This window comes from Centrocercus urophasianus, unplaced genomic scaffold (assembly GCF_019232065.1).
Source record: "Centrocercus urophasianus isolate 14NV4802_14NV808 unplaced genomic scaffold, USGS_Curo_1.0 seq_12, whole genome shotgun sequence".
NCBI lineage: Eukaryota > Metazoa > Chordata > Aves > Galliformes > Phasianidae > Centrocercus > Centrocercus urophasianus.
Genome location: NW_024884364.1, coordinates 13,786,659 through 13,798,155, shown reverse-complemented (window position 1 = coordinate 13,798,155; position 11,497 = coordinate 13,786,659). Strand labels below are relative to the sequence as shown.

The 11,497-nt window shown below is 38.5% G+C and overlaps 1 protein-coding gene across 5 annotated transcripts in view; it reads right to left on the bottom strand.

Moving 5' to 3' along the window:
* The window catches only part of ARL13B (ADP ribosylation factor like GTPase 13B), a 46,930-nt gene that overhangs the window by 34,622 nt on the left and 811 nt on the right, over positions 1-11,497 (bottom strand). For 3 of the 5 annotated variants that reach the window (XM_042811077.1, XM_042811075.1, XM_042811078.1), the window contains exons 2-4: positions 7,078-7,168; positions 5,372-5,442; positions 1,133-1,382 (exon numbers count right to left, since the gene is read on the bottom strand). In XM_042811077.1, coding sequence (XP_042667011.1) covers positions 1,133-1,382; positions 5,372-5,442; positions 7,078-7,136 — 380 coding nt within the window. In that variant the 5' untranslated portion in view covers positions 7,137-7,168. Of the gene's footprint in view, positions 1-1,132; positions 1,383-5,371; positions 5,443-7,077; positions 7,169-11,304; positions 11,386-11,497 lie in introns of those variants that run through there. The other 2 variants (XM_042811076.1, XM_042811079.1) reach the window with 2 other exon arrangements.

The following is an 11,497-nucleotide window of genomic DNA, read 5'->3' as shown; positions in this document are numbered from 1 at the left end:
AATATTACTTCCAGTGTATCACAAAAGATAGTTTTTAAGGAGATAAATTAATGACTTTTTCTCTATTTTGTGAAAGAATATCTAGACCTTTTGAAACTTCAAACAAAATTTCCCACCAATTAAACTTAAAACACACACACCAAAGCAAAAGCAAATACCAAATACTAATGAAATAAGTTTTCTTTAATGAGATATTACTGATCATGCATCATCAGCAGCACCACGTGTTAGGTGAACAAGATATTAATTACTGAATCTTTACTGGCATTGCAGAATATAAACAATCGTTTACAATTTACGGAATGGATGTAGGTCAAAATAGAATTAGAGAATGGCTTGGGTTGGAAAGGACCTCAAGGATCACCAAGTTCCCTGCCACATGCACGGTTACCAGACACTAGATCAAGTGCTACAACAGATTGCCCAGGGCCCCATTTTATCTTGCTTTAAACACCTCCACAGACAGCATCCACAGTCTCTCTGGGCAGCCTGTTTCAGATCTCACCACTCTCTCAGTAAAAAACTTCGTACTGACACCTCATCTAAATCTCTCTTCCTTTAGTTTAAAACCATTTCCCCTTTCCTTTCACTATCAACCCTTGTAAAATGTTGATTTCCTTCGTGTTTGTGAACTTCCTTTAAACACTGGAAAGCTGCAATGAGGTCTCCCCACAGCCTTTAGTAACAACATTCTTACAAGAAGTTGTAATTTCATATTTGCGCAGCCTTTAACCTACCGTATCATTTGAAGTATTACTTAAATTTTCAAGAGTTAAGAAAATAATTTAAAAATTCAGTGCATTTTTATGAATGCTGAAAGAGAAGATAAAGAAATATCCCTGAAAAAGACTAGGAAGTCAGATGCAGTGAATGTGAAACCACATACACTTCAAGAGGGAAAGCAGGAAACAAGAAAGGAAAAAAAGAAAAGGCTCTGTTAATTATTATAAGCAAATACTTCAGAAAAACCATACAACTAATCGCAATATTGCTTAATGCTAAAATATACTGTTATTGTACATTATATTTACACTATTCACATATACTTCATCAGAAGGTATACTGAAGGTCAAAATGGTCAAAATCTACAACATTTCAGATTACAAACAAAACATTTATAAACATTACTTACACTAACACGGGTTTCCCTGATATCTTAGGGCTGTTTAAAACTTCAGACATGGCTTCCTTTGTTTCTTCCATTCTTTCAATGTCACTAGAATCCACAACAAATATTACACCATATGACTCAGCATAGTAATTTCTCCATATGTTCCGAATTCGTTTTCCACCTCCTAAATCAAAAATGGTGACTTCAAAGCGTCCCTGTTTAAGGTCAATCTTGGAAAACCCAACTGTTGGAGCTACGTCTTCAGGAGACTCTGTCAGAGAGATCACAGAAGAACTTTTTACTGAAATTTCCTCAGTCATTTAAAGAGAATTTTACATTCTAATTTCTGCAGGAAAAAAAAAAATTTTAAACACATGGGGCAAGCTTTCAATGTTACTTGACAGCATGTTGCTAACTACATATTTAACATTAATATTTTACTTCTTCTCAGGAAATTTTATATTAACACATACTCACAATCAATTATTTTACATCAATTGAGGTAGAAGCACCAAGGAAGAAAAAAACAAAAAGCAAAAAACGCATTCTTTAATATTTAACACTACTTTTGAAGGGAACTGTGTTTTTTTGTTTTAATAACAGACCCATTCCATCCCAGGTGCACCCATCCAAACAGCACAGAATAGCATACAGCAGATGTATGGTATTAAACCGAGTCTGAGAAGCAAAACAAAACAGTCAATGTATTATGACCTGGGAAGCCTTCCGAGTGAGAATGTGCTCATCACACTCCACATGAGGATTCAGAATAGACAGACCCTTTGCCAGAGCAGCTTAGGCCAACACTCCAACAACAGAATGGAACACCTGTTTGTGAAAGATTCCAACTTCAAAATTCAGTCTTTGTATTTACTGTACTTGCCTGTACAAGAGAACATTGAGAGCATGAAGGCTTGCTAAGGACGAAAGTCACTAATCATGCAGAATTTAAGATGATATTTAAGTTTGAAACATTCAGTCCTGTTGTACTGCAAGATTCAACAGTAAACAGTCTGCGTGAAAAAACAGCATCTGCTGTATAAGCTGCAAATCCATTTTGGCAAATATAACTGCTGACTAGCTGATTTGCCCACATTTAAGAACCAAAATACGTTTGGAGATGGTTTCTGCTAAAACCCACCAATCGTAACTGTTGGTGATGATCCTGTTTTTACCAAGCTTGAAACAAACAAACAAACAACACACACACTTGAAGGTTCTAACCTCTGCAAGTTCTGTTAGAGAACAATTTTATTCTTTTCCTTAAAACAAACACTATTCAAGTCCTGTGAAATAGTCACAGAAGTCAGAACTACCTTTTTTATGGAGCCTCTCTTTAGAAATATTTGTATCTTCTTTTTTCCTCCCTCCCCAAAAAAAAGAACTTTCAGAAATAACAATAATTTTTAGCTGATAAAGACATTAAAGTTGATCTTGAAACAGAATTGAAGGCTAAATAATGTACTCATATTTTCACAGTAAAGATTCAGGAACACAAATGAGAGAACCCTAATACATTATTCCTAACTTTAATCAGAATTGAGCAAGTCACTGAACTTACATAACAAGTGTAAACAAAGTAAATGCAAAGTCTGTCAAAACAATTTTCAGCAGTATTTTGTGTAAATGAGATGGAAGTTAGTAAAAAAAAACTTCAATCTCATAAGTAAAAAACACCTTAGAGACTATTTATTTTCATAAGCACAATTTTTATCTCAGATCTTTTCCTGCTTGAAAGTGATATTGGGCAATGCAAAGTACCCTCCAAAATCAAGTGGTCTCTTAAGGAAGAAAGTGCCTACACAAAACTGCTATATTTTTCTGGAAACAAAAAAGAAAGTGTATAAAATATATATCACTAAAACCATTCCTATGTTATACACATACACTTTCATTTTTTCTATTTTTTTCCTATTTTCTTATCAGAGATCACACAGCATGTGCAGGACAACCAAGGGATCAGGCCCAGCCAGCATGAGTTCATGAAAGGGAGGTTATGTCTAAACAAACTTATCTCTTTCTATGATGACCAGCCTGGTGGATGAGGGAAAAGCTGTCGACACAGTCCACCTAGACTTTAGCAAAGCCTCCAACTCCATCTCCCACAATATTCTCATGGAGAAGCTGGCAGATCATGGTGTGTACTCTTCACTGAGTAAAAAACTGACTGAACAGCAGGGCTCAGACGGGACTGAAAGGAGTTAAATCTAGCTGGTGAGCAGTCAGTAGCAGTGTTCCCCAGGGTCAGTACTGGGGCCTGTCCTGTTCAATATCTTAACTAGTGATCTGGATGTGGGGATTGAGTGAACCCTCAATAAGTTTGCAGATAACACCAAGTTGGGAGGAAGTGTTAATCTGCTTGAGAGTAGGAAAACACTACAGCAGGAATTGGATGAGTAGGCTAGGCCAATTGTATGAGGTTCAATAAGACCACATGCTGGGTCCTGCACATTGGTCATAATAATCCCAGGCAACACTAAAGATCTGGGGCAAAGCGGCTAGAAAGCTGCAGGGAGGAAAAGGATTGAAGAGTGTTAGTTAATTAACAGCCAGCTGAACACAACCCAGCAGTGTGCCCAGGTGGTGAGGAAGGCCAATGGCATGCAGGCTTGTAAGGGAATAGTGTAGCAACAGGAGCAGGGAGTTGATTGTCCTTCTGTACTCTTAACTGATGAGGCCTTACCCCAAGTACTGTGTTCAGTTCACAGCCCTCACTACAAGAAAGACAACGATGCCCTGGAATGTGTCCAAAGAGGAGAAACAAAACTGTGAAGGGTCTGTAGCATACATCTTACGGGCAGCAGCTGAGGGAACTGAGATTGCTCAGCCTGGAGAAGAGGATGTTCAGGGAGATCTCATTGTTCTCTACAACTGCCTAAAAGGAAGTTGTGGCGAGGTGAGAGTCAGCCTCTTCTCTCAAGCAACAGTGACAGGCCAAGCGGTGATGGTCTCAAGTTGTACCAGGGAAGGTTCAGGTTGCATACTAGGAAAAACTTCTTAGAAGTAGTGGCAATGCATTGGAATAGGCTGTCTAGGGAAGTGCAGAGTCACTGTACCTGAAGATTTCCAAGAAACATGTAGATGTGGCAATGAGGGACATGGTTAGTGGTCATGGTGGTGAAGGGTTGGCAGTTGGAATACAAGATCTTAGAGGTCTTTTCCAACCTTATATAGTGATACCAAACTATAGTGATTCTATATGACTTGGAACACTGGTGTTATACAAAGTTTACTGATACTTGCATGTTACTGGATGATCACCAGAAAGCTACTTCTGCACATATAGCATGAAAAAAACACAGTCCACCAATTTTTCCAGTCTAGGCTGAGATGTGAAACACTCCATTAACCATAATATTCTCCTTCTTAATGTTAATTCAAACTTACTGTGAATTTGAACATTACCTACAGACTTGAGTCTTTCTCCTATACTTTCTTCTATTTAAATCAAGCAACAATGTTCTTTCAGCTCTTTGTTGAAATACCCCCCAAAAATTCTTCCCACTCAAAAACATTCTATGATGCTTGTTAAATCAAAACTAGAACCCTTACCCAGAAGAGATTTTGGTGCAAATTCGCATTACAATAACAATACAGGGGTGTACTCAAGCAAGTAAGTACTAAGGTACTTACTAAAAGTAAGTACTTTCTTTCTAAAGTTACTTTCTAAAGTAAGTTACTTTCTAAAATAATTAAAAATGTCTCTGAGGATTAGTTTTCTGTGTGAGTGGATCAAAGGCTCTAGTGCTGCATGGATCAACGTATTACGAGGCAGCTCTCTCCATTATATTCACCTCACCTCTATAATATACTCTTACTCTTGAACAGTAGCAATTCTGCTTGTCAGCTGCTGCTGGTGTGTTAAGCTACACTATTTTCAACTCAACATTTTCTTAACTACAGCGGACAAAAAGCAGAGCTTGCTCTACTACTTCCCCTGAGCATAGCGTACATGACTAGAAGCACCTACTTTTTTAAGGTCACCCCAGCATGATGTGCCAGATATCAAAAATCAAGATCTTTATTTCTCCATACAAGACCATTTAATTTTTCCCTTCCGTGTAATGGAGCCTGCAACTTGTTCACTTTTGCTACCAGACTCCTAGAGAAGTGCATAATCAGCAAAAATTTAATTTCAACAACGTACAAGGAGAGGAAAAGATAAATCAAGAGATGATGAAATACATTAGATAAAAATGATACAAAGCAAGTAATTATACAATTTCAACAATACATTTAGATGATAAATTAACTGCTTACCTCCTTGAATTCCTCGGACTGTAGCAGTTTTCCCAGCATTATCAAGACCCACCATTATTAATGTCACCTTCCTCCAAAAAGAATGAAAAAAAAGAGAAAGATATTTCAAGCCCTTTTCTTCTCTTGCCAAACATCACTTTTTTTAATGTGCTTATTTTTTTTTTAAGAAACTTATCAAACTTCCCACAAAGTAGTAGAAAGAATAAATCTCAAAATATCTAATTTGCAAACATTGTTACATTTGTGTATCTGCTGTTGGATTTGTCAAACTATAACAAGGTACAGTTATAAAGGACAAATCATATTTGCCCACTAAATTTTAATTTCATGGTACTGTAGATTCTTTTTCTTCATAGTGTTTATCTCTTTAGTAGTTTCTTCAAGTTAGTTTCCACTCCTTGAATTTTTATCATCTCTGTCTCAGACAAAACTGCTGCTATAAGCAAGACTACAATTTCTGTATCAACCAGTGAAACTGCACAACACCATAAAAGAATTTAAAAAGTAGGTTGACAACATAGGACACTATAAGCTAAGTGGCTCTGGTACTCATTGTGTCTTCTTTTTTCCCCCAAGCAGGAACAATTGAAGCTGCAAATGTGCAAATCAGTGGTGTTACTAATATACTCTGTATAGTCAAATTACTGCACAGACTAGAATTTGTAGTAGGACAAGATTTTAAATACAGCTATAGGAAAAAGATACTTATGAGTAGACCTTGATTATTCCTCCAATTCACAAATACTCAAACAAGTAAAAGAAATTTGCTGAACTTTATGCTCCTAAGTGAAATAACACTAAATGCATCACTATTTCTAGTCTTGAAACTATAATAACATCATACACGAAGTATAATTTATCTACAGTTTTTGAGAAGAGGCAAAAAGCTCTGAGAAACCCAAAAAATGAACAATGGGATCCTATTAAATTATACTTTAAACATATGCCATAACTGGAACAGCCATGAACTTACAACTGTCTACAAATAACTTGTATCAAAAAGCTGTTTAATTCAGTATACTCCTTTAAGCAGCAGCACAGTCAGCAAAACCTCAACTTCTCAAGCACACAAGATCAAATCCTCATACATGAATGAAGTTAAAAAAAAAAAAAAAAAAAAAGAAAGAAAGAAAAAATAGTGCTGTACTCCTTATTTCCCTTCTTCCCAATTTGTAAGCAGTTGAAATAAAGTCTATGCATCTTTGCTAACTGGAGCAAAAAGAATGTACTGTGTCAAAATAAAACTAACATAAAAGGAAAAACAGTTACATTCTAGAAGCAGGAATGGATCATGAAGTTGATCACAAAATGCAGCATTAAGATACTTAAAAGAAGGGACAAGAATTACACTGGGGTTACATTATATTCTTGACAGTATTTTAACAAACTACACTTTATAATCTCTAAATGCAGAAATCAAATCGATTAAATTTTACATAAACATTCTAGCATCTCCCCATAAGAAACTTTATGCAACAAATTTTGAACTTTATATTTTCAGTCAGAAACAAAGTACCTTCATTATGAGTGTACATGTAATTTGTAAGTTCAGAATATACATTGATTATCACTTGGAGTTAAAAATATATTGGAACTGGAAAAAAAAAATACTAGGAATTAAAGTAAAACACTGGTGAGATTATGTGAAATAAAGTTTGGGAAGAAGGTCAGCACAGAAGTGTAAATAAATACTTTCATGTGTTTACCTGACAGGCTCCTGCCACCGTTTTAACCAGGTGCAACAATTGGCCATTAGGTTGAACATCTCTCTTCACTGGCCATTCAGAGCCTTGAAAGCTACAGAAATAACATGAACAGGTCAGACCAATGCAGGAAGACTGGGAGACCACAGAGACCCAGGTATTGACCTGTAACCCCTAGCAAGAAAAACAAATGCAGTTAGTCCCAACGTGTAACCAAGACAAACCATCTGCATGCACAGCACACAGCAGCAACCTGTTTATTCAATGTTACTCAACCCCAACAAAGTCCCACTGTGTCTTTCACCCTTTTCGCACTTTGTTTGCCCCTGTTTGGGGCATCTGGGTAGCAATACCACAGCACTTACACAAAATAATAATGCAAGACCTGTGCACATCAGGAAAACAGCAAGCTAGAGCAGCACAACATATCAAGCTATGAAATTCCAGTGCTTGTTTAGCCATTGCATTGCACAGTGCCCCTGGCTATGCAATAACAGCCAAATTCAAGCACAGGTACGGCCTAAGAATGTAACACAATAAGACATCAAATGCAAACAAAATGTCATACCCACTACATATATTCATTTACCATCAGTATCTTTTACGCATCAAGGAAACTGGGTTCTCTAGAGGGTACTTTGAGAAATAGGCAACTTAGTATACTACTTTTCATGAAATTAAAGAGTAGAATCAAGTATCTGTCATTATACAATTCCATTTTCTATCCTGCAAGTGTGAGAAAAATAAACAGAACATTCCTTTTGATGCTACTCCGTGGAATAAAATATGGGGAATGACTGCCTGACTGCATGTATGTCTAATAAAAACAGTGTGGCTTACACAAATCATGCAAACACCCAAAGATGCAAAAGCTACTAAAGGCCCTCAGTCACCTCAGCTACAACAGTACTACTACAAATAATAGCAGTATAAAAATGTTCATGGAAAGTCCTTCATTGGCAAGCCTAGACAAATGTTAGTACACAGCTTCAAAGTCACTATGCTCCTCCTGGTGTGCTCTACTGGCTCTGGCTGGGACGACGTGTATTTTCTTCATAGCATGGTGCTGAGCTTCATATTTTTTGCTAAAATGATGCTGATACCTCAGTTGCTGAACAGTACTCATGTGGCATCAAGATTTTTCTCTTTCCCACTCTGTCTTGCCATCGGAAGAAGAATAGTTTTAAGCTCAACATATTATACGTAGGTCACTCCAAAAGTAATGTTTCTTTATTTGCATGGAAATTACAACAGATACAAAGAGCACTGTAACACTGCTTGGAAGAGCTAAATGTCATCTAGAAAGCACTCCTTTTCAACATAGTCACCACCATTAGCTATGCCTCATTGTGCTGACATCCACTGGTTGGTGTTCGTAAACTTACAGCAAGCATCAGTGAACGTCAGTGGGTACAATGTTCTCTGCGTGGAGGAATTCAGTGGCACCCCTTTGCTTCATGTGCACTTTTATGTCCAGCGCTATTTTATTAGACTGTCCCTCTGCTGCCACCCATCACACAGCAACAACATGTAACAGAACACTGGCGGGAAGGTTCAACCTCTACTGCCATTCCACCAAGATCTACCCCTGATGTTATGGGCCAACACAAAAAAAACAGAAGGCACTATTTTCAGAGCAGCCTTCATTACTGTTATCAGCAGGCTCTTGTGCTGGTCACAGAGCTTGCTTACTTTAATGTAGATCAGAGACTAGAGCTTGCTAGTGGCTGGGAAAGGCAGCATGGGGGTTACTTCTCCCTTGGGAAAAGGCAAATCTATTTGTGGGATAATTTTTTCACAAATACCCAGGTGTGCTTGATTGGTAATATAGGGAAAATTTCCTCAAGGAGATGTAAACCTGGGGGAAAATAACACAGTATTCTAGTTGTGTATTACAAGAACTATTGAAACCAAGCCTTTTGCAAGGAAACCAGGACTGTGCAGCAGCAAATCACTCCGAGCCCATCTTGGCATCCCATAGTCCAACATGTCACTTGTCCTGTACTGGACAGCAACCTCCACAGATAGGGCCCAACTCATCAACTCTTCTCACAGACATTTGCCAAGGGGGAGGGAGGGAAACAGACTGAATAGAGGACTAATGTCTGTGCTACGTCAAAGGGCAGAAGACGGTGATTAATAAAATACCAACCTCTCCTCTAGAGATTGTCACAGATGTTCTCTACTGGTAACTTGTCTCCATGTCATCAGAAAGCAGTAACACTTGGAATTGCCACAGCAAATTTCCTGAAGCTCATTTCTCAAAGTTCCTTTTTTAACCAAATTAATTCCTTTGTTATTTTAAGTGATAACTAAACTCAAACTAAGCCATGCTCAAGAGAAGCTGAAAACTGAGTAACTAAGGATATAACTTTCTAAACTTCTTCCTAATTTAAACTAATCAAAGTGGGGAAAAATTGAGGAGCTATCCCTGACAAACACACATTATCCCTAACAAAGAATGATAGTTTAAATAATTTACACAGGTAGTAACTGTAAACTCCTGACCTTACAAAGCTGTTGCATTCAAGGATGCCTTTGTACGAGTCCGACATCATTTAGTATCACAAACAGATCAGATTTCTTCCAGAGCAGACAACAGATATTCTTTAAATATTTACATTGTTATGTATAAGAGCTCCTTAGAATAGCTTCTCCACAAGACTTAGTGTGTAAGGAACAGAGAGGCTCCTTAAGAAGAGAGCAAGATGATTACAAGTATTCCAGATACAAAAACCAGGCTCTGAACAACCATAAAAGCCTCCAAGAAAACACACGCCACGGAATACAGTGCCTAGACCAACAAGCAAGTACCAACAAAGTTAATCTTGAGAACATGGCTACACAAATTCATTTTCAGGACATAGGTGTCACCACTGAACAAATCTTTTCCCACATTATACATGCTGTCCAGCTTTACAGATTCTAACAAAATTGCAGTAAAGACATTGCCCACAGTATTCAACAGACATTGTGTTCTGCTATTTTGCAGATATGGAGAGCTCATTAACAGCACACACATACTGCTACAGCTGTAACATTTGTTAGTTTGAAGATGATTGCTTCCTCTTTGAAATGGAGCAAAACCAACAAGGCCAGAAGCTCAGAAATCAATAAAACTGTATAGTTAAGCTATAACAATTAGGTAGCAAGCAGGCATAAGTATCAGGGACAAAAGCTGTGAACGATTCAAATTTTAGGTAAGAGAACATAAAGAGTTAGCACAGAAACTAAGAAAACCATAATAAAAAAACTGCATTAATCCTTGTAATTCTATATTAAGATCAAGAGCTACTTAGCAGCCCATATGTAATGTGATCCAAAATACCAAGTACCAGCAAGTACAAAACTCAGAGGAATCTGTTAATCAGATGATTTTATTTCCACATCAAAGTATCTTTTAGATACTTCACTGTCAAGAGTTTTCATGCAGCATTCTGCCCTTGCTAGAGAATTTTTCACTGCAATATCAATCCTTCATCTTCCTTAAAGAGTAATTAAGCAAAGCATTTAGAGCTTACCCTTCTCAGCAAGTTTAACTGTTTCCTGCTACGCTGCTTCTTAGAATTCTTTGAGTTAGAAGGGATCCTAAAAAGCCATCTAGTCCAACCCCGCTGCAGTGAACAGGGACACCCACAGCTCCTTCATGTTGCTCAGAGCCTGGTCCAGGCTCCCCTGAATGTCTCCAAGGATGGGGCACCCACCACCCCTCTGGGCAACCTGCCTCATAACAACCCTTACCATAAAAAATCTTCTTTCTTAAATTCAAAATAAGTTTCTCTTCTTTTAGTCTAAAACTACTCCCCCTCGTCCTATCACTGCAGACCCTGCTAAAGCGTGCTCTCTCGTTTCTCATAATCCCTCTTCAGACACTGAAAGACTGCTGTCAGGTCTCCTTGTCCGACTTGTTTGAATTTTATCAATAAAAACAAAGAGCTCTACTTGAGTTGCATTATGTTTTGAACAGCCAGCCAAGCAACTGAACAGTAACGGAGACATGCTTCACGCAAGCCTGAATACCATCATTTCAGCCAAAGCTTCAGCGTAGCCAGCAGGCACATAAAGTACAAGCAGGAACAGCGCTGGGCTTGCTGGTGCCTTTGGATCACGAAACGGGACTTTGGGTCACATAACACCTCGCTTGCTCTTAAACAAGAGCTAATGCAGTAATGCATTAAGCTCATACACATCCCAACCGAGTCTCAGAGACCCTCCCAGCCCCACACTTACCAACAATCGTGGCACGGCGGTGCGGCCTAGGCGGGCCAGGCGGGACGGTGCGCTGTTGCGGGGGCGGCTGCAGTCCGCCCCGCCGCGCCGGGGTCACGTGCCCAGCGGCCGCTAACGCCAGGCCGCCTATTGGTGGAAGCCCCCATCGGTAGGGACGCGTAACCAGGCCGGTAACCCCAGGTTACCGCCAACG